The following is a 21841-nucleotide window of genomic DNA, read 5'->3' on the forward strand; positions in this document are numbered from 1 at the left end:
GTCATACTTAAATTCGATAATCATTATGGGTTTTAAAAAATATATACCTTAGTAGCCTTCCGTCATCAGAATATAACAGTTTGAAATGAACTGCAAGATAGTCATTATTGTTTTCACGCTCGTTTGTTCTTGTAGTTATGCAAGCGCCTATAATGCAAGTAAGAATCTTAAAATTTTACATCTTGATATGCCTTTAAAAATAAATTCTGAATTTGCAGAAAAGTGCGACGCTCCTCCTAGTGTGACAGGCGTGTGCAGGGCCTACATGCCAAGGTGGGTATTTAAGGGTGGTAGATGTCGGAGTATAATATATGGTGGGTGTGGAGCCACACCAAATATATTTGTTCGTAAATCTCAGTGCAAAAGACAATGCGGATTATCAAACTCCTATGGGTCATGGCCATGGTGGTCATGGTGGTCATGGTGGTAAACTTAAATATTTCTTAAAATAATTTCATATTAAATTGTGACGATCCACAGAGAACGACAAAACTTTATAGGGGCGATTACCTAAACTGGACCTTTAACGACAATATATAAAAGATCCAGGTTTCGATCGGCTGCTCAATGGTCATGGTTTCAGGAGATCGTGTATGAATTATGATTTTCCCAGCATCCTCAAAGATAATTCTGTAAATAAAAAGCCTTGAAAAATTAAATATTCTTTTTGAAAAACCTCAATTTATCTATTTTTAATCGTTTTAACGTTTAACATTTATCAAGTTGCAGAAGTATTTATGATTTCCCACTTTAATTGCAGGGCTCTAATATTTTCTATCAAGCCAATCGCTTTAGTCATACTTTAATTCGATAATCGTTATGGGTTTTAAAAAATATATACCTTAGTAGCCTTCCGTTATCAGAATATAACAGTTTGAAATGAACTGCAAGCTAGTCATTATTGTTTTCACGCTCGTTTGTTCTTGTAGTTATGCAAGCGCCTATAATGCAAGTAAGAATCTTAAAATTTTACATCTTGATATGCCTTTAAAAATAAATTGTTAATTTGCAGGAAAGTGCAACGCTCCTCCAAGTGAGAGAGGCATGTGCAGGGCCTACATGCCAAGGTGGGTATTTAACGGTGGTAGATGTCAGAGTATGATATATGGTGGATGTGGAGCCACACCAAATATATTTGTTCGAAAATCTGATTGCGAAAAACAATGCAGATTAACCAGGTCTTCGTGGACATGGCCACTATGGCGCTGGTGGTAAACTTAAATGATTCTCAAAATAAATTTATATTAAATTGTGACCATCCACAGAGAACGATGGAACTTTGTAGGGGCGATTACCTCAACTGGACCTTTAACGACAATATGTGAAAGATCTAGGTTTAGCTGGTGTGCTCAATGGTCATGGTTTCAGGAGAAAGTGTATGGATTTATTAAATATGATCGTTTATGACCAAAAGCCTCAAAGAAAATATTATTTGGGGTGATTTCAAATGGAGGGACAATTTCTGCTCAAAATTATATAAAGTAAGCAAAGTAAATTAAAAACTTTTCTTCTGCGCTGCCAAACTAATCAAAACTAAGGAAAACTCCGTATAGAATTTAAAATGAAATTTGAGTCGGGATTATTTATTATTTTACTTATTTTTGTGGCTGGAACTTGCGCCTACAATACGCGTAAGTTGGAATAATGCTTGGTGTTGTTGGTGTAATGCAGTTTATCAGCTCCCAGAGAAAGTGCGATGACTTACCCAGTCAAACTGGACCCTGCAAAGCATCGTTTGAAATGTGGCGCTTCATCAAAGAGCGGCTAAAGTGCGAGTCCTTCATCTACGGAGGATGTCAAAGTACCCAAAATATATTCGAATTGGAGTCTGACTGCAAAAAAGAGCAATGCCTAAGCTAAGGTCGTTATGTAAATGTAAAAATTTAATGCCTACTGAGGGTAGTCCTCTATTGTATTTCACAAAATAAAAGTTTCGAGATGCTGTAAAGTTTCGGGCACTTTGCACTTTATGATTTAGTCTGCAAAGTTGAAATAGATTTTTCAACAATTTTCGTAGATATATTCGGTGAACCTCGGCGCTATGCAAATAAACTGCAGCGGAGTTTTGATTTATGCTGATGGAAATTGAGTTGCCGAAAATATTATTGCCACTGAAAGTGGGCAACGGGTGGTAGTGTGATAATAGGCTTCAAATCTGGCACCCGGCGATTTGAACTAAAATGCATTTTGTGGATTTTTCATGGACTCGCAAACACAGAGTAGTATGCTTAATCAGTCCCGCCAATGGGATGAGCAGACAGTGTCGGATCAACTGGAACCGCCACGCCCAGTTCCGCCCCCGCAATTCAATCAGTTTGGTGGCTGGTATCCTTCGATACCGCTGTGGCTGGCCTCACTTAATATGCAGGTCCCAACACAAATTAAAACCCGGCAATATACACACCAACTACCACAGTAGCTGGAAAACTGTGTGTTATTGTGTGTTTGCTCGCTGTCGGTTATTAGATTTTCCGACAACAGACAAAGTTCACTTGTCGCTTACATCGCATGTTACCAGTGCTATCGTCATGTTTCCTTTTCCCGCCTTTCTCGCCACCCTTCCATTTTCCGCTTTCCCCCGACATTGAGTGTGCGAATGTCTGTGCAGGGGAATTAAATTCATTAGCAATTTGCACGCCAGCAAGCGGGTGAAAAGTGCATCCCAACTGATGGAGAACAACAGATGCAGGAAGATATATGGACATTGACAGATGACAGACATAAGACATTCGAGGAACAACAGAAGGGATTTCAAAGTGTCGCACTTTAAAAGCAAAAAAAGTAGGGAAGCCCCTCATGAGAATATAATTTGTTATCAAAATGCCAAACATTGGCATAAGTCAAGAGTTTTTATAACATAAGAGAAAAGAACTGCATTACCTGCAATCTGAGCAGCCAATTTGCTTTCCACTAACTGGATTGACTTTATTGCAGTAAAAAGTGCTTTCCTTTTTCTCACAAGAGAAGTAATACTGAGTGCACACAATTATAGCTGGAAACTAAACAGAGAAGCCATTGATCCATTAACTGTAAGCCTTCTTGCCACAGAAACAGAAACTCAATCAATCAGTGCTCGGTTGCCCGGTCTTTGTTTGTCCACACATAAGTAAAGTGGGAAAAGTAAAGCAAGGCTAACCAGGGAAATGGGCAACCGGGTCAAAGGAAAATGTCGCCTGCCATCAATTAGCTGGGCTGTGTTCACTCAATTGTCTGCCATAAACTGCAGAGGCCCAGACTGCCTGACAGAATTAATTATTACTCTTATTACGCATACGACTCGTGGTACAGACATAATTACAAGCCATCAATTGCCAGATACCTATTTCACTTTCACCTCAAAACTGGCAGCTGATCTCAGAAAATACATTTAAATTGACTTGAGAGAAATTGCATTTCATTTAAGATATAAAAAGGGTTTACCACATATTTCTTAGAAATTAAAGTACGTAACCTGAAAGATCCCCAGAAGTTAGTTTCATAAAAAGCGAATTCTCAGATTTCTATCTTAATTTAGCTATCTTAAGCAAATCGTGACTAATTTATTAATCTAATTAAGGCATAGACTGACACTTGATAGATTGACCTCGTGGAAAATGCAAGGGCAATGTGAGAATTTATTCACAATAAGCCATTAAGCCATTGATTGATTTAACCCTAGATCCGCGACAGACATTTTGGCAAGAGATTCTGTTCGAAGGCGTCTTAATGGGGAAACAGGCTTGAGATTGCAGCCCCCAACTTGTTAGCCAAGTTTATTTCTCCCCTACGTCGAAGTGGCAGCTTTATATGTTCAAACATAAATCATGCATGAATGTGGCAGAAAACTGATTCAAATGGAAGGAGCGAGAGTGGAGACACTGGCATATACAACTTTGTGCAAACTCCGACGAACAACAGGCAGTGGCAAATTGCCCAACAAATCAATCAAATACATCTGACAGATGCCGGAGGAGTCGAGGAAAAGTTCGGATGCTCCACAGGACATGTAAATGAAAGGAAGATGAAAACGAAAAGCTCTGGGCTGCCATTAAAGTGGCTTGTTGAATGGGGCAGGCAACGCCGATGACCGGACATGATGGCCAATGATGCGGCTCGATTATTTAGGCCTTGATCAAAGTTTTAAGTTCTAAAGAGAAAGAAGGAGTCGGTCCATAAATAATTCATGCTTAGCACTGAACCTTAAGTTGTCCTTTGTACCCTGAAATTGAAAAGGTCCAAAGGGCTCTTAATTATTTCCCTACTCTTTAAACTCTTATTTTAAACCACATAAATATTCCACTTTTAAATTCTCTTTTTAAATATTAAGTATCCGCCATGTGTGTGGTTGTTCTTGAATTTCTAGCTGTTTGAATTTCATATTTAACAGCAAATATAATAATGTTCTCGTTAATTTTCTAGCTACTTTGCATTTGCCTTGGGCATCAACATAAACATAAAAACAAATTATTCCAGCTCAAGTGAACTCAACTTCCAATCGACTTCATTATGCCACCTGCTTCGCCATCTGAGTGGAGGCCTTAGATTCCGCCACCTGCTCATCTGGTTCTGGCTGTGGCTCTGGCTCTAGATCCGCCTCTGCATTCTGAACTTTAATTGCCAGGACTGCGCCTACATTTTTCCACCTTTCCCCCAGTTGTTTACTTTGCCTTTTGCAATTTTCTTCCACAACTTTTAGCCTGGCCCTCTGCTTCTTAGCGTTTATTTATTTTTCTGTGAGACTGCGCATATTTCGCCTCCAAATTAATTGTTGACATTTGCATCAAAAAATAAGAAAAAGAAAACATTTGTTACTGCGGGTCTGCAGACGGGTTAAGGATTTATTTTTATACCCTTGTATGGGGAAGATAGAATTTGATTGTCAAGTTTACCTCTTATACAAGCACAGAAAGATAGTAAAAGCTTGAGGTAAAATTTGAAAAATTGCTAAGCTAGCATAGGAAAGTTCTGTAATGATGTTTTATGTATTATTTTCTGTGCAAGGGTATTAAACCCGTCGTCCTCATATTAGCCATTTTCCATTAATTAGGAAAAGTCCTTGGGAAATGTTATTTGTTTTGTTTGTAGCCAGTTGGTTAAGTGAGCGTTTGTTGAACTTGATTGGCGGATGGAAAGAATACGACACGGGAATAATAAGGAACAGATTGAGCAACTAATTTAGCTTACTTTATTACAACTTTCTTTCTGTCTACAAAGCTCAGCTTATTTTGGAGGTTATTCAGTGTTTATTTAAAGGCTTTTAAAAAATAACATTGAAAGGCTTATAAGGTTATAACCAATAGCAATATTGACCAACCAGCACCTTTAAACTCTTGATATGTTCTGCACAACATAAAATTCTATAAATGGCAGATGAGTAAAATAAAGAAAAAACTTAAAAAACAAAATCAAAATCGCAATATGATACATCTTAGTTAAGCTTAGTTTTGGCATATTTCCAAATTAACTATAATCAATTCCCAAACCACAGAACATCATGTGATACTAGTACATCTGCTAAACCAAATTGCATTTAGATAGAATTTCTAAACCGGTGTAAACCACGTTAGCAAACATACATGCCCTTGCATGGCCAGCCAAACGTCCGCAAATGTCGATATGTAAACATTTTATATGCAAAGTTTTTCACAACTTTCCGAAAAACTGCAAGCATAAAAAATGAAACTGCATACTGAACCACTTCCTTCCCGGACATGGACATACAAAAACCTGTCGCCTCTTAGCCAACTACGAACTCCACCGCCCACCTCATCATTCACCGAATGCATTACACAAATTGTTCGTTTATGGCAGGGCAAAGGCAGAAATTCAAGCGAAAACCGCACATAAAAACTATTACGTCGGCACGGCCTCCAGGTTCCTGGCGAAGCCATATAGTTTGTCTCCGTAGCCCGTTTCCTGTCCAAAGGTGGAACATCTGTCAACGGCATTCGGGCGCGACGTTCAGCTCAGACATGTGGGCGACAAATGGACATTTTGGCAACATTCTGTGGCACAACTTCTGGCAGAAAAGGAAAAAATAGATTTAGTAATAGCAACTTATTAATACCTATTAGTTTTATTCGTCAATAATTATGAAAATATATGTTTGTGGCATAAAAGTGGAATATTAATAGGAGAAATTTCTTCCATTATTAAATATTTTTTTAGTATATGGAACAAAAAGAAAAACGAATTTTATTAGAAAAGATAAGCAAAAAGATAAAAGCAATCCAACACTTATAGACTCTCCTCATGTTTAGTTACTTAGTTTTTAATATCCGTAAAAAGCCATATACCCACGAGCCTTGCCACCAGTCGGTAATAAAAATCGCATCGAAAACTAGCTGACAAACATGTTCCACTCAAGCGGAGGAACAGGAGCAGAGACACGGACAGGGACATGTCTCACTCCCATAAACGGATTGACATTTCAATCTCTGGTGGAATAGGGTTCCATTGGGTGAGACATGTGCATTCCCCACCTCCTTGAGCATCGCTTTATCGTCTTATTTCGTGCATATTTCACAAATTGCATCCGTTTGTCGCATTTGGCAGCCATATTGCATAGCTAAACAACTTCCGCACGACTGATTGTGAGTCAATTACAAAATTGCATTTTCCCCCAAAGGGGTTAGGAAAACCTCTAGTCTACCAACACCCACACCCAACCTCACAACCATTTCCCCACATTTTCGTCTGACAGTCGCGTTTTATAGTTTTGCTTGTTTGGAGTTTCGTTCATTAGGCCAAAGATGCTGCCAACTTTTTCTGGTTAAAATAGCTCGCAAAAATGGCTGCGAATATATAGCAGCTTGCCTCGTTCTCAGTTGAAAAAGTTTGAGGGAAAAAGTATCGAGTTAAATTTGCATATGTTTTTAGCTTGTTTGAAACAATGGGGAAAATGCGCTTTGAATACTTAATAATTATTTAAATATTGTACAAGGGCCTTAAATTTGGACTAAAGGAGTTGGAGTTTTTGATGTACTAAAAATACAAAAATCTAACTAAAACTATCATTATTATTTTATTTAATATTATAGTATCTATTATAGGTTTGTAAAAAAAAACTAATAGGATGTTGATAGTTATTCTGAAATATTATTATGAATAATTTAGAAATACTATATAAATATATTAGACTGTCACATTCTTCTGATTAGAATTACAAAAATATCCAACTTTGGGAGTTCGCTTATGGCTTACCCAACGAACCATGAATTAGACGCCCTTTTCCTTATAGAAACCATTAGCAGCGTTCACTTGGAGTGATCCGAAACTAGCCCAGATCTCTCCAAGGAACGGGCGAGATGGCTTGACCCTCCGGATGAAGATTTGCGGCAAAGGCACGTAGGGCGAATAAATTTTGTATGACATTGCCGGGCATTCGGAATCCTTGACTCCTTGGAACAGAGGACAAGGTATTAGGATGAGGTGGCTGCCATCAAAGTAGCGCAAATTTGTAACGGTAATTTAGCCAGGGCGTCCACCGGATTTCAGTTTTTCGGGGGGAGATGAGACTGCTAAGTAGTCAGGACCATATTTCACGCAACGACTACAAAACAGACATGGCTACGCCCAGTTGGTAAGCAAGCAACGCGCTTATTTCCTCGAGGGAAGCCCACCCAGCGACCGGCCGCCCCATCCATTAGATGCCAAATTGAATTAAATGTAAAAATCTTTTGCACGCAATTGAGAAATGGAAAAGTGCAAAATAAATTTATAGACATAAATATGAAAAGAGAGAGTGAGATAGGGAGTGGAAAAATACTTTTCAGGACTTTTTACGACTTCCATAGAAATTAAAATGCCATTTAATGCTGCCAGCATATAAATTAAATGGCCGCATTTCGTTGCCGTTTTATGTTTATTTCCTGAGGTCCTGACTAAAGCTGGGTGCTCTGCAGCGAAGCGATTTGCCGGTAAATTGAATTGGCATAAAGACAAACTGAGAGTTTTGGCCAAATTCAACGAGTGTCTCAATTTGTGAGTCCCAATCGAGTGTTCTCTGGTTTTATAGCTGTAGATTTATACTCGATGCTCGAATCTGCAATTCAACCAGAGTCAAAAACCGTGCGATTTGCTCTATAGTTCGTTCAGATTGGGGAGGAGGAGGGTGGTTACTTTGTTGCCAATTGTTTATGCCATTTAAATTTGTTATGCCCATTTTATGTCTCTTTGTGGTTTTATGGCCAAATTTTTATTTATGTCTTCTCCTCGTTCGACTTTTTGGTCACGCCAATTGCATTTGATTAGATTTTGTTTGCTTAGTTGAGCGCCCAAGATGAGGTTCTCCCAACATGAGTAATGCGGTTTATTTCCCTTATTTATGGCAAATTAATTTCGAAAGTGAATCTACTTAAGATGTAAAAAACAGTTCAATGAAATTTTAATAGACTGGAATTTTCTTTGGTATACTTTGAGATATCTGAAGAGGAGAGGAGAGAAAGATGACCCCTCACAGTTACCTGTGTAAATTAGATATTGCAGTTGGCACTGAGATGTGTCCAGATAAAGGTGGCTGGCTGTGTTGATTTGCGACATTTAAGAAGATTTATGGCCACTCCTGGCCAGTAAATGGCATCCCGACTCCTAAGTTGCCTTGAAACGGCAACTGCAATGGCAAAAGGGCTTAGAGGGGGACACGAGTCTGGCAAATGGCCGAAAGTCATTAAGTTTCCGCCTCGTTGCAAAGGCAATGAGATTTCCGCACCTGCAATGGGGCCAAACAAAATTGCTTTGCATTTCAGAAAATCATCCTTGTTTGAAGGCAAAATATTAGATGAATTGGCTTAAAAACACAATTAGGTTAATATATTTAATTTTCCATTACTTTGCAACAATTTTTTTGGCTAAACTAGAAAAATGAGATGCAAAAAGCTTTCTCATTTCTCTAACAAATTAATTTTAAACAAAATACATTTTCAACTTAAAGGACTGCATTTTATGCATATCCCTTCGGGATGCCAACTTTAAGAAGCAACTAGATTTCAGTTCCTTCTGAGGGTGCCATAAATATAATTACAGTTTCATTTCCGTTTCAACTAGAAAATGGAATTTTGGCCAGCCAGCAACGACATGGCCCAGATGGAAACACGTGGCGCATGGGGCCACGTAATTTCTCGTTCTTCAATGTAGAGCCATCTGCTTACAAATTGAACTAAACCACTTTGGATATAGGATTACGTAATAAAGGTCCTAGTTAGAGTCAAGGACAGAAATCTTACAATATGAAAATAAAGGAATGGGAAAGGATATCTTCTGGGATTATTGCACTTCTTTGTATTAAGAACACTGTACGTATCTCAATGTAAGAAAACAAATCTAGATACAGAGACTTGAGGAAAACAACTTGCCTTCATTTTACAAATACCAAAGATTCCACCCAGCAGTGACTAGCGCAACATCTTAAATCCCATGTAGACTCCAAAGGCCATACAGCAGCAGAAGAAATTGCAGCGCAGCTTTTCCCCATCTAGCCTTCCATGACGATCGCAGCAGAGGAGGTGGAAGATGTGACGGCAGAATCCCATATAGGATCGGGGTCTTCGCCCGTCATTTCTGACCTCCACCGCCTCTTCTCATCATCACTGTCATCGCGCAGTTCAACCCTGCCCATCAGTTCCAACATTCCGTCATCTACTCGGGGAGGAGGCTCGCTCAGGTAGTGGATGGTCTTTAGCTCCCGCTCCTGCAAGAGATCTAGTTCCGTGGTTTGCTCCGCCTCCGGAATCAACTCATTTCCAGCCGCACTTCGCTGCCACCACCAGTGAAAACGAGGCTTTGGTTTAACCGATGGGTCCGTCCGTACCATTGGCACTTGGTTGGGGAACTCATGATAAGCACTGGACAGGCTAATAAAGCTCGCATAATCGCATAGTTCAGTCTGAGATTCGTCATGCGCTCCGACGACGAGCTTTTGTAGTTCCTGAAGGTCGTGGGGAAAGGGATAGACAAAGGCATCTTGGACAGGGACCTCCTTATCATTCTCTGGCTGATGGTCTTTGACTTCTGTAATATCAGAGAGTGTGTCCCGTTCAAGATCATGCTGGGAAGAGTGAGACGCTTCTTGGTCACAATCTTCATCGGACCTTTTGAGGTACTCATCTTTATGATCCTCTCGAGAACTTTGTATCATTTCTTTTTTTTCCTGCTCCAACTTAGCTGAAATTTCACCACCACCCTGAAAACGCTTAATGGTGCTGCTTATTTTCGAGCTAATATTCATGGCCGTCTCCAGGGTGAAGGGTATCTTAAAGCCCAGTATATTGGTTCCAGCATCTCTTTTCCTTTGGTTGGCCAATGCGTTTTCCTGCCGCCAACTGACATACTGACGTGGCTCGAGAACCGGTTCCGTACGCTGTCGCCAATTTTGGATAAAGGTGCTAGCCGGTGGAGGGCTGCGCCAGTTTGAGTTAAGAGATGGCCAGTAAGTACGCGGTGGCATGGTCTGATGATGATTTTGGGGTAATGCGTCCACCAAGCCGTAGTGCTGTTGAAGTGGCGGAACCCGCTGAACATTCTCGGAGATCTCCAGACTGTACTCCTGGGCGAACTGCTCCTGAGCCCTGTACTTGGCCCGCTCCTTGATCATCGCTATGTGGAGCTGTCGTTCCGCCAAGCGTCGATTTTGATATGTTATTGGGCCCACATAGATCTCATGGCTCTGGCACATAATAGACAGCTGGTCGTCCGTTAAGTGCTGGATATCCCGATAAATGGGTCGCTCTCTTTTGACGGCATTCTTAAGCATTCCGGCTGCTTTGGGGCATAGTTTGGGCAATAAACTCACGGAGAATTTCGAGGCTTCTCTTGCTGAAAACAGATAGATAAGCCTTTTTCCTAAAATTTTAGATTTTCTAATCGAAAGTGCTGTCAAAAAATTCAAATTGTGAATTTTGTTAAGTAAAATATGGAGTGTCTAAAGTCTGAAAACTTATGCCCAATATAACTTGCTTTGGGTTTCTCGAAGAAAACTCCGTTTCGAATGCATAAAACAATAAATCAAAACATATTCTCGCTACGCAGAACAAAGAAGCTAGTGAAGCTGAGCAAACAAAAAGTTGAAAAGTCATCGAAATATACTTTTTCTTTGTTGATTCCTTATGTTATTTTATTTTATTATATTTGTTTGTTTTGATATGACCTGCCTGCATTTCCCATGCTCTACTGGCTTTCTATCCCCTTTCGCTGGTCCCCAATTTTATATTTTTTGGAAGCTTTGTTTTGTGTTATGGCCTTTTATTTTTTTTAGGGGCAGTTACTTTTTGGAGAAGGGTTTTAGAATGGCAGGGAAAGTGAAGTACATTCAGATGGGACCCTTAAAAGATCAAAGGGGTGGCCACTTTAAAGGGAAAACTAAAGTCAACTGTTATTTAAGTTAAACATTTCATATAGAAAGTTAATATGGCATTTCTACTCAAATTTGAAGAGTTACTATAAAAAGATACTATATTACAGCAAACAAGTTCATATTTTTAAATTAAAAATAATTAATTAATAGAATAATAGTGTAAATTTGAACCCTGCTTTAATAAATTTAGATTTTATAATGTGCCATCTGTTCTAAGGGCAACAAAAACTAAAAAGCTCAACGAAGCTTCACCTTATTCTTCAACCATCGATACAGTGCATTTCAAACCTATTTGACAGTTTCAAATCCAACTTATAAATGTATTCCTCAAAATGTTGTATATGGACATTTGCCTTCTTAAAACTCAATTATTTATTGCAATAGCTCTAAATAAAAACACTTTGAAACTTCGTTTAATATTCATAAAGTTTTATTAGTAAACATATATTTAGACTACGCACAACTACAAACATTTTGGTGATTCGTAACCTAAAAAATTCTCCTTTTTGGCTGAAAGCATGGCAAACATTGAAATATTTAGTTTTCATTGATTTTCTTCTGTATTTATTTTTTTCTTCGTGGAGTTTTGCAAAGATGTGTCCTAATTTATGTTAAATTTAATAATATTTTATAAATAATTTGTTTTTCGTATAAATTGACTGTATATGTGTGATTGTAGCACTCTATTATTGTCATTCAAGAATTCGATTTCCACGCTTTAAATATATAAATATTTCCATAAAGTTTTATGTATGTATACTTAAGCTATTAAGTATTTACAAAGCTCAACTATGAACACGAACTTGTAACGGCATTTGAAATTCTGATTCGATTTGAATTGATTTTGGTTTTTATTTATTAGTGGTGTTAAATAATCTGTTTTCTATGTTTAAATTGTCTTTATAAAATATTTTGTTTTGCTTTGCTATGTCAAAAAGTTATAGAATAATGTTTAACAAATACTAGATACGAATCTCAACAATTTGCGACCTAATCAAATGCAATTGCTTAAAGTTGGGATTGTTTGTTTGGAATTGAACTAATTTTAAATCTTCGATTGTAATACTAATCATATGGGAGAATGTAATGCAAATTTGAACTCAATTTAATATAATTATATTTAAAAATTATTTACATCTTGAAAGTATCTCTAATTTAGACGATAAATGTTCTTTTGTTTTCATCTTAAATCTTATTTCTGTTCTCGCTTTTTTGATCTTTAATTTTGGGAAAAACAAACTAGTTAACGAATGTGTCACTTAAATTCGTTGCTGGCTTAGTACTTGTACTCTGGCAGAACTCTACCCTCTGCCGGAGGAGCTGCTTCAAATTGATCAATCTGGAAATTAGATGCGACTTGGTCACCCAATATAATCCGCAAACAAACATGATGACTCCTCCTCAGCCCCAATTCGATTCGACCCTACGACCATCCTTAAAACTCCTCGTCGTCGTAGTCATCGCTATCGCTATCGTTGCTGGGGAGGATGTGGAAACATGCCCACAGCCGGGACATGTCCACTCATCGTTTGCGGTTATAGGCGCCAAGCGAAGACTGCCTTCATTCCTTCATCTCGTGGCCATTGGGTCCCAGCTCGAGGAGCTCATGGGGCTCGGCATTCAGCTGGAAGATAAATAAAAGGATGTATGCAGGTAAGTCAAGTCCACAGACTATGAAAAATTAAGTCCAAGGAGCCCATACTTACCCTGTCCACACTGGCCAGATCGTTCTTCGAAAGATGATTAACCAAAATAGTGCCCAGGGCATCACACATTACATTGATGGTGGTGCGGAAGCGATCCCTGAAATTATAGCAATTAGTCATAATCAATATTTTTTAAATTTAATGCCTTCGACTTACAATAGCCAATCCACAGCTATGATGAGGGACACATCCTTCGGCTCCAAGCCAACAGTGTCCAGCACCATCACCATAGTAACGAGTCCAGCTTGTGGGATTCCTGCTGCTCCAATTGAAGCTGCCGTGGCCGTTATACTTACAGCCACGATGGTACCAAAGGAGTAACTCATCTCACGATATTGGGCAATGAATAGAGCAGCCACTGCTTCATAGAGAGCCGTTCCGTCCATATTAATGGTGGCACCCACAGGAATGACAAAGCGAGTAACCCGAGGATCGATGCCCATGTTGTCCAGGCATTTGATAGTCAAAGGCATGGTGGCTGAACTAGAGCCAGTTCCGAATGCAGTGGCCAGAACCTGACTGAGTTTGGCTATAAAGCGGTACGGAAGTCGTCGGGTTCCCAAGAAGAAGATCACAGCGATGGTACCTGAAAAGGGGATAAATTATATACCACGTAAATCAGATATCACGGTAAGCAGGCTCGATCTAAATCTTACCAAAACCATGAAGGAATAAACCTATCATGACAGTTATGAAATACCATCCCAATGACTGTATGGTCGCCGCAATTGACTCCATCTCAATGATCTTGGCGGCTATCAGAAAGGCGACTCCCAGAGGGGAAATCCTAAACAAAACAACCATTAGTTTTTTAACTTTATCTAACTTAACCTTCACATACCAGATAACCCATGAAGTGATGGTCATCATTGCCTCGCTCAAGGTGGTAAAGAAATCCTGCAGCAGTTGTCCCTTCTCACGCATTCTTCCAATGGTGGTACCAAGGATTACACTGAACATCACAAGGCCCAGAACATTGGATCCTTCGCGTTGAGCAGACTTGAACTCCCAATTTTCCATGGGTTCTATATAAATAAGTATAGGAATAAGTTTCGAAATGAGTTTTTGATAGGGAGACAAAAACTTACGTGCAGGGCTAATGCTAGTATTCTCATAGATCTCAGTGCGGTGCTAAAATGGAAAAGGTGTCAAGAGATTAAATATATATTAGATTTAAATATGTAATAACTAACATTTCTTATTATCCTAAGCAGTAACCAATAATACAGTATAAGAACCAAATAATATGAGTCATACACAAAAGCAGTTTAAAAAACATATAAAATTTTTTTAAAGAATCGTTGACTGTGGTTTGGCTTTGTTTTTCCATATTTGCTCAAAATAAAGCCGAATCTGGATTTGCGAATACATGTTTTTGTCTGTTATTTTCCTTCATTGAGTCAACAATAATCTAATTGGGTGCATGAATATTCATTCGGTTGCCTACCTACACCAACATACACACGTATGTGCACATAATTATGGAGGTACAATGTCCATATATCTGGCACAGCCCGAGCACTAAGTACTTTGATTCAATTTGCGTCTGGGGCCTCCTAAACCGTGTTGATTTGTCCATTTCCCTCTCACTCTCTCCCGATTCGCCTGTCTGTCCCTCTCACCGTACTATATGTACATGCGATAATTGAAATTTAAGCACCGACACTCACTCACACCGCTAGCACTTGTGTGAAATCCCCCTACTTGAAGCTGGATTGTAATTGAAATTGTGGTATCCCTATCATGTCAGTTTTGATTATGTGTCGCGTTTTGTTTCAATCAAAATCTCGCCAAACCACAAAGAATTGAATAATTGCTACCGCTGCTGTTGGTAGCCTCAAATCGTTGTTCAACAGTGCGTATGACCGATGCGCCTTAGATCAGAGAGACTTACCTGGAACATGGTTGACTGAATGATGTTGTCCGTGAACATGTTTCTATTGGGAGAAAAATGAGTCAGAAGGCGTGTTCGATTATATTATAGATCCCCACGTACCGCACTAGATCCATTAGCGTGTCTGGGGTCAGCACCTTGGAGGCCTTATCGATGCTCTCCGTCTGAGTCTCCACGATCTTGGCTCCCTGGCCGGGACGCAGTGTGGTTACTAGACAAATTCCCAGAATGACAGCCGATATGGTGGTCACAAAATAATATGTTATAGCTCTAATGGGTTGAGAAATTTTATTTGTATTAATAATAAACTCATATTGTGGCATATACGGTATCGACCTACCTGGTAGCAATCTTGCTGGACATGCTCAGATCGAGGCCACCGATGGCACTGGTGATTGAAGACACCAAAAGCGGTACAATCAAACATTTAAGCATTCTGAAAAAGTAGATCGAAATAGGAGTTTTAGACTGTTTTTTGGTATTTTCTTGTAGAAATGTTTGCTTACTTACCGCAAGAAAATCTCTCCGGGAAATGAAATGTACATGATCTCTCGCTTAGACCACTCGCCCGTGCTATTTTTAATGATGAAGCCGATAAGTCCGCCCACGAACACACCAATAACGGTGGCCATGGTGAGGACATTCTCCTGCATAAATGCCTTGAACTTGCCGCCATCCTGCTTGGGTCGCGTCATGGTGACGGTCCTTGGATTATCTTTGGGTCTGAACAACCCTGGGTCCTACTGGAAACCCTCCTCACGCACTTTTGTGTGCCGTGACTCTAAAATGGCAGATTATATAACAAAGGGAGTCCTGAAAATGAAAATGTGGGTAAAGAAATTATTATTTTAAGTTTTGTATGAAATTATTATTAGAGTTTCTGTACATAGAAATTATTATCTAAGAGTTCCAAAACTTCTTAAAAAAGCTTAGCTCTTATTATTTAAAGATTTCTATACAATATCCAAGTGTTAAACTAGTTCTAGCCTGAACAGATGTTTTCAAGGGGTTAATCAGTAGTGTTTCCTCCTTACTGGGCAACCAGCGATCGACGACTGAGCTTTCACACAAAGCAGATATTTACAACCCCAAAACGAGTCAAGTCAGGCAGCTGGGCTTTTGTGATTTATGCTCACCCCTTACCTCTGACCTTCGTTCTCTGTTCTCCGAGGGGTGTTACTTTTGACACGAAGCCGGACGGATGTTGTTCAGTGTTGGGATTTATTTCGGAATATTTTTGAAAATTACTTCTCAAGCGTAAAGGGCGGAAGCCAGAGCTTGATGCCAGTAATTGTAACAAACGAAAACGCACATTGCAGTTGCAATTAAGAAGTTAACGCCGAGTTTTAGCACTCATTTAGCATTGACACTTTTTTCCATTATGCATAATGTGCTAAAATAAAAAACAACAAACAATATGAGATAAAGAGAATGCAGCTCAATTAATCGAAGCATTGCGGCTGAGAAACGTGTCAAACTAATAAATTTACATAAACGATCGAATAATGAAAACAAATTTAGTGTCTTAACTGGATGCAAGGGCAGCAAGCGAGCCGACGGTGATCAATGATCTAGACAGATCTGATACGAGTCCGATTCCGACTTTAAAAACTGACCCAAATTGATACCGTTTGCATCATGGTCATTACAGCATCCTCTCAATTGGGATTCGCCACTAGCAATTTGGTATTAATCTGAAAATCTTTGCACTTCGAAATTGTTTAGCCAATTGTATAACAATTGACGTGGAGACAGCTAAAGATTGAGATGGCAGCGAAACACTTCGGGTCGTAGGCATAAATTAGAGAGGTGACTAAATAAGTGACAGATCTCACTTACTTAAATCTAAGGCAATAAAGGCCTAGGGTTTGGGTTAGGCGACATAATGTATATTTTTCTGATTTAAACATCTAAAGTATGCCTATTCTGAGGTTTAACTTTTAGGTGATGAAGTTGTAAAAATCACGCCTCATGTTCATGCTTAACATGACCATAAACATGATAGTTTTAGCTGAAATTAAATTATATTAACATCTGATCTTAACTCTTTTGATATAAGAACTAGAGTACACCAGAGAAGATTTTTCCTGATTAGGTTCTTTCAATCGTTAATATTCTATATTTTTTACATCACTTTAAAGACTTTCTATAATTTATAGATTTATAGGGTACCTTTCTTATCGACTAAGTTTTAGCTCTTTTAGCATTTCACCCCCAGCAATGAGATCACTGATCACAATTGTCTGGCTGCTCCACACCCTTTGGAAGACCGACGCGATGATAATGCCATTATGTGTCTCATGTTCTCTGCTCGGATTGTATCTGTATTTGTATCTGCGGTTCGCCTAATTGATGTAACTACAGAACAGCACAGACGAGACCAGCAAGTGAAACCGATTCTGAGTGGATGATTGGCATGTGCCCAGGTCGTTTGTTGAGTGATATCAAAGGGGGGAAAGGGAAGGGACAGGTGACAGAGTTGGGTGGAATTTTCATTGATATGGATACCTTTGGGAGGTCTAAACAGCAGTGGTCAATGGGTGCAGTCAGCTGTGACAAAACATTCCAGACTAAAAGGTGTTTATCTCAATAGGTTTGCACTTTTAATTGAATCGGGTGAGAAGGTGGATGTACAGATAAAAATTCAATTTAATAAATAAAACGGAACCTGAGTGGTATGCACTTGTAATGCAGTAGCACTCGTGCCCAACTTAATTTATTTACTAAGCCGCTTTTGAATTTAATTGAATTGTCTTTGTATACATGTGTGCATTCTATACAGTTATTTATTCATATTTTTTTCTATTTTGAACTTGACCGTGAATGAGTGTGTTTACATATAGCCATAGGCAGAAATTGCGTTTCATGTATTTACATGTGTAATTTGTTAAAATGGTGTCGCAGTTGCATTGAATTTCAATTGCAGCGGAAGTTTCATTGATCAGTCAAGTTCATTAGCAAAAGGATGGGTTTCACACTAAACGGAAGTTAGACCGTCGATGGGCCAATGATTGTAATTAACTGGAAATTGGAAACGCACTTTACCATTATTCACAGCGTGATCGTGGGTGAACTTGAACTCGTCTTCATTAGCGAGGTTCTAGAGCAAGAAGCTCTAATTGATAGTAAACTATAACTATTTTCCATAGAGACTCGAATAAATCATTTTGTTTTTCATTCCTAAAATACTCGTATGTATATTTTCTTGGTATTTATGGGGATCATCATTGGCTGACCATATTTGATTGGCAGACAGTTTACATGATCACAAATGCCATACAAGTTTATTATTGTTCATAGTCAAATACAAATATAAATATTTCCAGAAATGCATACTAATTAACGCTCTAGACTATGACTTATATAACATAGGAGTACTTTTACTGCTCAGCTAATTAATGCAATGCAAACTGAATTCAGAGCCCATGTTTGAGGGGAAGCAAATTCATTGTCAATGCAAATTGATTTGCATTTCGCGGGGGTTGGATCACTCAGGGAGGGGTTTGTGAGGGGCAAAAGGTTGACCCACCCACTTGTCTTTGATGTGAGGAAATTTATTAATAAAGTGCCTCAGGAAAACCAGTTTAAAGTGATCTAAACCTAACTTAAAATCATTAATATGTTATAAAAGCTATTATCACCATTTATAATATTGATGTTAAGGCAACGCTTGTCTATGTGGATTTTTTTTTGCATTTCCATGGAAAATTAAATTAATTTATTCTTACGAATTTTTTTGTTGGATAAGAAAATATAGATAATGGAAAGTTCTTCCTTTTTACAACTTAAAAAATATATATATACCAAAAACTGTAATTTGCGTTAAGATGATTAGGAATATGTGCCATATATATTGAAAAGTATACATATATATATTGGCATGACTCGACTCATCCGACGGCCCTTGTCGCCATAATCTATAGACTGTATGTCTGACTATCTCAATACGGCAGCTCGAAAATTCCATTAAGTTTAACCTTATCAAGATCACTATAGTTCCGCAAAACGAAGAGTAAAAAGCACAGCTAGCACGCGGGTGATATTCCAGATTATCATATATTAAATTTATAAAGATTATACTGATTCATTCTCAACCTTACTTTTTAAGGTTTATAGAATATTTTTTCACGCGCAAGTTTTATAAGCGATTTTTATTTATGTGTGAAATTTTTAGCCACATCCGAGGGAAGATCTCTAAATTTTCCAAATATTAATGAATCTTTTAAAAATCATATGTTTACAAGTCACAGTTTTTCCCAATTTTCTTATTATTATGGCAAGAGAGAGAGAAGATAAAACTATTTTGGTGCATCGCGCATTGTGCGCTAAAAATAAAAAGTATTAAAAAGAAAGCAAAAAAATATATAAACTGTTGTAACAGACTGACACGCCTCTGTCTGTGCAAAATGGGTGGGCGTTTTACCAAGGTTATTGGGGCGGTTGTTCAGTGTTATCAGGACTACAAATCGGAAATTATTCACGCTTCTCTCTTGGCTCTCAAGGAGAGTAAATCGATGAGATGAAAAGTTAATACATATAAAATGGGTAAGCCGACTACTATATATCCTATGTAGTATTATTAAAATCTCAATTAAAGTTCTTTCTTTAAAAAGTAAAAAGTGGAAGAAAAAGTGTATTTGCAAAATTTTAAAATTATTCATTTCAAATATTTTTTGACACATATTTTAAAGAGTACTGCAACCACTTAATAATCGCCAAGAATCACTCACTTTGAAACAAATAATAAATATTGAAATTACTCGACATAAATCAGCTCACTTTGAAACAAATAATAAATATTGAAAATAATGACATAAATCCTTTCAAGGATTGCACCGAATGCATTATTATATAGTCATATTTGTCTGTTATGATAAGTTTTCTTTCAAAATTGCTGATATATAGTTTTATAGTTTTCATCTGCTAGCATTCGTCCGAACACTTACAATCAAAAGCATTCACATGTGCCGCAGCCTGGGTAAAACTCCCGACGTATTTTAAAAACCCTTCGAGCACGCGCCCGAATCGATTGGGGAGGATCGGAGAAGCGCGTTGTCCCGAGCACACGGCGATATAGAAACTGACTACTGATTAGAGGCAGTGATCCCACACACCGATTCCGATTCGGATCTGGTCTGGTCGGCTCTGCTAGCAGCGGCAGTAGAACCTGACTCGTCGGTTTGTAAAACAGTACTAGAAACTAAATCGAAATCAAATTCGAAATATAGCCAGCTACCGCTCAAATTGCTCGGTGGCAGCGACGTCGACGTCGGCATCAGTATTGCGGGTGTGTGTACAAGAGGGTTGACTTTCATTCATCAAAAGCTGCTGCTTCTGTCGACTGCGCTGCTTTACCCTCGACGCATTTCACGTAACGCATACGCAGCGTTGGCCGCGTAATTTGTCGCGCCTTGTTTCGCTTTCCTTTACTGCTAGAAGTGCAGTGAAAGGAACTCATTATAGTAGTTCAGAATCTTCAGCATCCACTTTCGATTACTTCCTTCCCATTATTTGCCATATTGTGCTGGGACTGCACTGATCATCCTGGCATTGTGGCTAATGGCAATCAGGGCACTTTCTGGCCGCTTCAAGGTCTTCCTCTGTGCTAGATAAAAGAAAAGAAGATTCTATTTAGATCTGGTTTATTATTATGTCATAACAAGCTTGCCCTTTAAGTGGGTCAAGTTTGTGCATTACCCAATTCCAGCAATGATTACACCTCATAATGCTTAAAGATCGTGACAAACCACCCTAAAAAAGTACAAACAATGGCTATAACCATAAACTACTTGAACCTGATTGAGTGTGCACAAAGTAATACAAAGGCAATGGACTCTAAGGGAAACTACAAGAAAGTGGGATTGAGTCCTAAGCTAACCGAAAGAATGTTAGTAGAGCGTTTCCGGTTTCATATTCGTAGCACAATAAATATCAGCAACAGAAATAAAGCAATAAAAATCAGCAGCAGCATCATCACAGCTGCAGCTGCCTTTGATCTGCTTCAATTCGATTTGCCTTGGGGGCCAGTTCCAGTTCCATGCTGGTGGGAAATGAGTGTGGCATGCTCTAACTGCGGAAGAGCAGGCCGGAGGATGGTATGCTGCTAAGTGGCGAGCCACTGTTGACAGCGATTGCCATAGTCCCTAAATATGGTTGTCGGGGATGCGATGCGACCTCCCCAGCCCACTTGATCAGCCCCTTCGGATGGGTCACCGCTTTCTCATGTGGAGAGGTGAGGTGCTGCGCCATTGGCACAACACATATATTCGGACCGGAACTGTCGATCTTCATTTTTGACACTGGAAATTTCAAAAATCACACACCAGCACAGAATGTTGAGGTTGGAAATTGCACACCAATCGTGTTGCTATGTTGTTGTTTATAAATAACTAAATAATTAGATACTAGTCGCTGTTGGTGGACCTCAGTTAATTCTGAAAGTACCTCGTAATGAGGATGAGCCTTTGGTAGGGGGCCTAAGAAACGAGAGTGACAGATTCAGTTTAGCCATTTCAATATTAAATTATAAAATCGAATAGATTACACAGAAGTCGGGTTGATAATAAATACAAAATATGAAAAAAAAAAAAAAAAATTTGATTAGTTTGTGCAGTCTTACTATTTGTTACACTTTCTAAAAACTATCACATACCTGTAATTTATGTTTTAATATACTCTGATGAGGAAAGCCCATGGCTTTCCCAATACCTCTAGGATACTAACAGGAACCATCGTCTCTGTAGAAATAAAATAAATTTCACTTTATTGATGATTAATATGTAAATTCATAAAAACTTACTCGTTGACTCGTTCAATAATATCTTTGAAATGCTGAGAAGGATTATAAAATATCCGTATCAATTGCTATAGTATGCCCATCTGTACCCATAACTTATTAAGTGAAACATATAT

At 38.6% G+C, this 21841-nt stretch overlaps 3 protein-coding genes across 3 annotated transcripts; 1 reads left to right on the forward strand and 2 right to left on the reverse strand.

The window, feature by feature from the left end:
- The first annotated feature begins 1561 nt into the window (after window positions 1-1561).
- On the forward strand, window positions 1562-1942 carry LOC108108129 (trypsin inhibitor-like). The gene is made up of 2 exons (XM_041819107.1): window positions 1562-1635; window positions 1689-1942. The coding sequence occupies exons 1-2, from the start codon at window positions 1562-1564 to the stop codon at window positions 1858-1860; spliced, it is 246 nt and encodes an 81-aa protein (XP_041675041.1). The 3' UTR covers window positions 1861-1942.
- Window positions 1943-9240: 7298 nt separating this feature from the next.
- LOC108108052 lies at window positions 9241-10851 on the reverse strand. The gene is given in 2 exon segments (XM_017215929.2): window positions 9241-9557; window positions 9560-10851. Coding segments are annotated over 2 exon segments (1356 nt in total). The 5' UTR covers window positions 10730-10851; the 3' UTR covers window positions 9241-9371.
- Window positions 10852-11737: 886 nt separating this feature from the next.
- Window positions 11738-20125, reverse strand: LOC108108429 (excitatory amino acid transporter 1). Its single transcript, XM_017216484.2, has 11 exons — window positions 19876-20125; window positions 15440-15742; window positions 15270-15365; window positions 15032-15199; window positions 14930-14972; window positions 14124-14166; window positions 13877-14060; window positions 13692-13822; window positions 13192-13621; window positions 13036-13132; window positions 11738-12953 (listed from the first exon to the last, which is right to left on the reverse strand). Exons 2-11 carry the CDS (start codon window positions 15622-15624, stop codon window positions 12891-12893), a joined length of 1440 nt encoding a protein of 479 aa, XP_017071973.1. The 5' UTR covers window positions 15625-15742; window positions 19876-20125; the 3' UTR covers window positions 11738-12890.
- Window positions 20126-21841: the final 1716 nt, after the last annotated feature.

The sequence above is a fragment of the Drosophila eugracilis genome, unplaced genomic scaffold (assembly GCF_018153835.1).
Source record: "Drosophila eugracilis isolate 14026-0451.02 unplaced genomic scaffold, ASM1815383v1 contig_445, whole genome shotgun sequence".
In the NCBI taxonomy this organism is placed as follows: domain Eukaryota; kingdom Metazoa; phylum Arthropoda; class Insecta; order Diptera; family Drosophilidae; genus Drosophila; species Drosophila eugracilis.

What these genes read in the sequence shown, in the direction of transcription:
- LOC108108129 (XM_041819107.1), top strand. Translation starts at nt 1,562, where the DNA reads ATGAAATTTGAGTCGGGATTATTTATTATTTTACTTATTTTTGTGGCT. An exon ending in TGCGCCTACAATACGCGTAA is followed by an intron (nt 1,636 to 1,688) that starts GTTGGAATAATG and finishes CAGCTCCCAGAG; the next exon opens with AAAGTGCGATGACTTACCCA.
- LOC108108429 (XM_017216484.2), bottom strand. Translation starts at nt 15,624, where the DNA reads ATGACGCGACCCAAGCAGGATGGCGGCAAGTTCAAGGCATTTATGCAG. An exon ending in ACGCTAATGGATCTAGTGCG is followed by an intron (nt 14,973 to 15,031) that starts GTACGTGGGGAT and finishes TTCTCCCAATAG; the next exon opens with AAACATGTTCACGGACAACA. An exon ending in TTTATTCCTTCATGGTTTTG is followed by an intron (nt 13,622 to 13,691) that starts GTAAGATTTAGA and finishes TCCCCTTTTCAG; the next exon opens with GTACCATCGCTGTGATCTTC.